The sequence below is a fragment of the Anopheles arabiensis genome, chromosome 3, assembly GCF_016920715.1.
Source record: "Anopheles arabiensis isolate DONGOLA chromosome 3, AaraD3, whole genome shotgun sequence".
Lineage (NCBI taxonomy): Eukaryota > Metazoa > Arthropoda > Insecta > Diptera > Culicidae > Anopheles > Anopheles arabiensis.
The window spans coordinates 83,574,473-83,580,472 of NC_053518.1; the positions used below are offsets into that span (position 1 = coordinate 83,574,473).

Here is a 6,000-nt window from a genome sequence, read left to right on the forward strand (position 1 = left end):
TGCACGGATGATGGATGGAAAGCGGCTTTTGTAGACGCAGGACTGGTTTGGCCGCAAGCAGCAAATAGTTTGATGGGCAATAAAAAGCTACAGATAAAGGTGCGGAACGCTTCACACCTTCGAGTGATGAAAGCTTCAGTTTCAATTCGAGTCTTCAGAGGAATGAGTTTTGAAGGAATTGATGAAATATTTGAGATTTATAAAAATCATACTTTTGATGTTTCACTTGTACAAACTCTTACAAGATTGTCAAAAAACTGGTAATGAAGGTGCTTGAAATATTAAGAATAATCAAACATAATGCCAAGGAATAAGGACTTCAAATTCTGGTATGAATACATTATTACTAAGAATATCATAAGAAAAGTATGTTTTGACCATAATCTGCAGCTTAACCTGTTTTAGGGCATAATATCTATAATGATATGATAGTTTCCTCAATGGAATTGTTACGAGTCTATTTAAAATAGATAACTACAAAAATAAAGTATCTATATGTAGTTTCAAGCGTGACAAACCAAAGTTTATCAGGCCGCCGTAACACCATCTTGATAGTACACTGTACAAGCAATAAAACAAGAAAAAGGTCAAACAAAACCTTAAACCACCGCTTGTAAAACTCAACCCGGTTACATTGCCCAACCCCTTTTTACAAACACAGCCCTGTCACACATACGCCACTCCGAAAAGCGCCGCGTGCGCGTCCCATATTTGCATGTCGCTGTCGTGCTAGCGATATTTCGTCTGAATATTTTACAGCTCCGTACAGCACCAGAACCGATACATGACATCGATATGCCGCGCGAGGGCGTGCTAATTGCACGACTTGCCAGAATAGAAACCGCACTGCACCCGGACCCGGAGAAGCGTTGGCTTTGGACGTAAAAGGTTTTAGTATGACAATGGCGCCAGCGTCAATACCGATACGGCTCTACTCTGATCGGGCGGCCAAGTTTGTGCGACAAAGCCGACCGATCACCGTGCGCAAGCTGCGAAGGACGCGAAACGCGGGATTGAATATCTTTCGCGACTACTGTGGAAATAGCTCTATCCATGGGTTCAAGTATTTCGTCGGCAATGGCCGAACGAGAGCGGAGAAGTAAGGTTTTGTTTTTATTATTCAAGTACCCTTCATGATGTTTCATCTCTTATTTTGTAAGGGTTTTCTGGATAGCGATGTGCGTCCTTTCGATCTACGGATGTGCTAGCCTCATAGAAACGGTGTACGATAAGTGGACACGCTCCCCGGTGGTAGTAACATTCGCTGAAAAACCAACACCAGTCCACGATATTCCTTTCCCGGCCGTTACAATCTGTCCGGTTACGAAGGTGAAATCAAAAGTGCTCAACTTTACTACCATCTACCAGCACCTTGTGCACGGTGGAAACGTGACGGATGAAGAGTAAGACTTCACTAAATAGCTTGATGGTTCTTATTGACAACGGGCTTCAATGTTACAGCTACGATCGGTTCCTCGCCATGATACAGGTGTGCGACTTTTCGTTCAATAAATACTTAGTCAAACAGCAATTTGACGACAATCTCGTACACCTGCTGCAGGAGATGGCACCTCCGTTCGAGGAACTGTTTCTAATGTGCATTTGGCGAGGTAAATACGTCAACTGTAGCGATCTGTTCGAGCCAACGCTCACGGAGCGTGGCATTTGCTACACCTTCAATGGACTTGGAGCGGACGATATTCTGAGGAAGGAGGAGTACCACCAAGACTTTGAACATCTTGGAGAGAAGCGATCATCCGAGAACTGGTCAATGGAGCATGGATATCGTCCTAATATAGGGCTGAAAGCTTATCCCCGACGCGTAGCTAGCCCAGGTTCTACGGCAGGTTTGTTCGTGGGCCTGAAATCTGAACTGAGCGATATGGACTACCTGTGTGGTGTAAGCCTTACCTTAACATCAAAGTTAGTGAGGAGTTTACTAACAAAAAGATCCACCTCTAGAACTCATTTCAGGGATATCAATCGCAACTCCACACCCCAAACCAATGTCCACAGATCTCAAACCAAAACATTCGCATTCCGATGAACCAAGCACTTACCGTAAGCGTTGATCCGTTGCAAATCACCACCTCGGAGAACGTGATGTCCTACAGTCCGGAGAAAAGGCTGTGCTACTATCCGCACGAACGCTATCTGCGCTTTTTCCGTCTCTACACCAAGGGCAACTGTGAGCTGGAGTGTCTGTCTAACTTTACGCTGCATATGTGCGGTTGCGTCCTGTTTTCGATGCCACGAGCGGCCAACGTCCACATCTGTGGGTTGGCGAAACTGGCCTGCTGCGAAGAGGCCGAATCAATCCTCCAGGAGCAAGGACTTGGTTCGGTGGATAACTCAACGAAAATGTTGCTGCAGTCGTGCAACTGTCTGCCGGCCTGTATCTTTCTGAAGTACAAGACAGAGATCTCGCAGTCGCACTTCGATTGGCGCCGGCTAACTGACACGATTCATATCTGTGAAAAGGAACTGAATAAGTAGGTGATCAAGGTAAAATTTGAGTGTATGTAGCTAAATCTTACTTTGTTGGTTCTAGCTCGGAACTGTCATCTTTAGCAGTCTACTATAAAGAGGCGCAGTTTATCTCGATCAAACGCAACCAACTGTTCGGACTCAATGACTTCATCGCGAACTGTGGCGGTATTCTTGGTTTGTTTATGGGTGTCAGTTTGCTTAGCATCGTTGAGATGCTATACTTCTTTACAATGAAACCACTGATCAACTACTGTATGCGGAGGTCGAGGAACAGCTCAAAAATTGCTACCGTGGAACCGTACGTCCCTGGAGGCACCTACAGCATTACCTTTAATAAGTTTATTCGTGATGCTGCTTAGAATCACATTTAAATAGGAGTTCTTCATAGGAGGAGAGTTTATATAGGAGAGTGTACTCAGAATATTTGTTGATTAATTTGAACAAAGAATTTCATCACTTGCTTTGGATTTCAAAACTTAAAGACATCAATATAAGGTGCATTGACAATTATAAGTTTTTATTAAATTGAGAAAGTAGGTTGAAAAAGATAGTAGTAACAGAACTATATGAATGAACCAAATACGAATACTCTACGTACAGCTCTTGGCATCAACCATGCCATATAATTGCAAAGCTCATAGAGAATATAAAAGAATTGCCGTAAAAAGGCGAAAGACGAAACATTCTTCTTAAATTCAAACAAGAAATCAAGCATGACTAATGCTACACGTGTCCAAAAGTTCTCTGCATTTTCTTATCACAAAATCATATCTCTAAGCATTCCACTAAAACTCAATTTCAATAAACGTTTCCCAATATCCTGCCAGCTGCATCCGTTTGAAGGATCCCTTAGAAAAAAGAAAAAAACACTCTAACCCCGTGTACACTGCCAGAAGCACAAAGATGCAGGACGCTTATCTCGGGACTACAAATCAGCCTGCCTAATTCTCATCCTCCACCAACCGCCGAAGGTTTTGTTTTGCGGTTCGATGGATGCATTTCGTTGGGAGTGCTTATGAATGCGATTATTCCATTCTTTTTCTGCTCTCTCTTTACAAAAGCCGTCCAGTGGTTAGAATGGAACTGCGAGGCATCATGCCACACGATCTGGAAAAGATTAGAAATACACCGGAGATCAGGGCTGGCGGCAACTTTTAACCTTCTGACCACACAGACACGGACGCGCGCGCTCGCACACACATCCTGAGAGTATCCTGAAGGGTTTGGAAAGGCTCTGCAAAGGGTTCCAGTGTCGTTATCTCGATGGAGCGCATCAAAACCTATCAAGCTCTCATCTTGTCCAACCGATCGGGGGAGAATGAAAAAGACTTGAACTCCGCTTCGGAAAGGATGCGGTTTCTTATGACATTTAATTTTTTAATTAAAATTACTGTTTATCTTTTTAAGGGCTTAGGCGAGCACAGGAATTATTCTACCGAGCGCTCGTAGGAAGGCTTTGGCTCGCTGATGTAGATGGAAAGTGATATTCTACCCTCCGGGTTGTGGTAGAGACTTGTGTACAGCATGAAAGCTTCTAAAGGTACGTGGCGAGTAGCAGGTGTTCTTTATTGTTTTCCTTCTTGTAAAACCATCGCTAGCAACTTCCACCGTCATATGGGTAAGAGTGGAACATTCTGCCGTGCATAACTTCATCGTGATCGTGAGTATCACTACATGACATTTCAGAAAATGTTAATGGAAGGCTCATAAAACAAACCGTGGAACAATAGTTTCACGTTGGAGTTGAAGTGAAACCGAGGGAGGGATACATTGTTTACACAATGCCAGGCAAAAACATACAGTTGGGCTTCCCTCAAGTCTATAGAGAAGGCCTCAAAAAAATAAGACGAACATGTGCACTGGAGGTGCGCGATCGCGCGTCTACAATAAAGATATGTTCAGCGAGATAAGACGGCGTGTAATAATGGAAATAAAGTAAATAGTTTATTTGTACTAGCTCATCATATGGCAGCGGGTGCGCTTTCTTAAAAGTGACCTTTCTCCGGCGAAACTATCGCTAAGAATTAAATGTACTTTTCTTTTTCCATTCCGTTCCCCGTGCATCCAACGGTCGCATCCGATAAGCATCTTACCGTATCAAAGCTTTGGGTAGTTTTAATGGGCCAATGTTTTGATACGCGTTGACCAGAACGCATTAAAAAAGGGAACACTTCTCGGAAACGTGCTAAATCGCGTACAATGTCCGGCGGGGGAGCACAGAACCAACACCGGAAGCTTTTAATTCAATAAAAGAAATAACCTTTTCCCTGGACGGACCCTGGAACGCACAAATAGGATTTCAGCAATGGAATTAATTTCAAAGGATTATAGACTCATCGGTGGGACCTGCCTGCTCCACCACCTTTTTACACGTCTGGAACGAAAGGGAGGCCATTAAATCGAGAGACACCTGGAGCTACACCGACTCACCCTTTTCACCCTCCCACTTGTCAGTTTCTGTGACATTTTAACGTCCTTTTAATGGTATTTTCCCTTCTTATACTTCCTAAACTGCAAAATCAAGCCGATAAGACACCGAGTACATGTCGCCGTTAAACATCCCTTCCCTTGCATGCCACACCCGAACCCCATACTGCCTGGAAAGTTTTGTGCACAAAATTCCGAAACCCCAAAGTTGCGCCCTCAAGTCCCAACATTCCTTATCGGAAGCGAAGTAGTTAAATTTACGAGCAAAACCCAAACCTACCGCCAGCCTGCAAACTGTGCCGCCGGCCGGGTTAACGCTGCTCTATTAACGCCTAAATAACCGGAACCATCTTAAATTTCCTAAACCACCTTTCCCTCCGCTGCTCTTTCCTGTACCAGTCCTTCATTGCCGTAGAGCTTGAAGATCGTTAACCATTAACGACCACGCGGCGGCGGCAGCGGTGACGACGATGGCAATCGGACACGGGCAATCTTTGGCATTATGGGTGGGAGTGTATGTTTCCACCGGCAGTATTGTGCCGCCGAGGATCATAATCGTAATCGTAAATACGCATGAAGTTATTGTTTATCGTGGTTTAAAACAAATAGACGTGTGCCCAAACCGGTATAGGTGTCCGTGCGTGTGTGTGGGCTTACTAAAAGATGTTCTCCAACGAGCTGGCGAGATGTGTTGTGCGCTGTATTAGATGATGCTGTAAACATAGTTAGCCGTCACGGAAGATTACGTTTTAAAAGGTTAGATTTAATGCATTGACAGCTGCAATTAAAGTTGTAGTCTATGTCATTTGAGCTTTTGGTTTTAAATGTGCATGTTATATGCGAAAAAGGCCATTACATCAACACATGTTTGATGATAACTTAAAGGTTTAGTTTTGCATTAAGTAATGCTTTTCAATCTGCTGCATATGGGATTCATCGAAGTCATTTGAATACTGTTAATATTTAGTGCAAGGTTTTACTACACTGTTTTGTTTTTCTACTAGAACGATTATTCAATTATGTTCAACAATTTTATTTATCTCATGTAGCGTTTTACTTATTTTATTTGGTGTTAAATTTCGA

General features: G+C 43.4%; 1 protein-coding gene across 1 annotated transcript; it reads left to right on the plus strand.

Moving 5' to 3' along the window:
* Positions 1-902: 902 nt before the first annotated feature.
* LOC120901211 (pickpocket protein 28-like) lies at positions 903-3,191 on the plus strand. Its single transcript, XM_040308917.1, has 5 exons — positions 903-1,099; positions 1,161-1,403; positions 1,462-1,900; positions 1,963-2,492; positions 2,552-3,191. Exons 1-5 carry the CDS (start codon positions 903-905, stop codon positions 2,847-2,849), a joined length of 1,707 nt encoding a protein of 568 aa, XP_040164851.1. The 3' UTR covers positions 2,850-3,191.
* The last annotated feature ends 2,809 nt before the right edge of the window (positions 3,192-6,000 follow it).

Excerpts from the sequence above, each read along its gene's own strand:
- LOC120901211 (XM_040308917.1), top strand. The coding sequence starts at position 903 with ATGGCGCCAGCGTCAATACCGATACGGCTCTACTCTGATCGGGCGGCC. Across the intron at positions 1,100-1,160 it reads GGCCGAACGAGAGCGGAGAA|GGTTTTCTGGATAGCGATGT; the intron begins GTAAGGTTTTGT and ends TTATTTTGTAAG. Across the intron at positions 1,901-1,962 it reads ATATGGACTACCTGTGTGGT|AACTCATTTCAGGGATATCA; the intron begins GTAAGCCTTACC and ends ATCCACCTCTAG.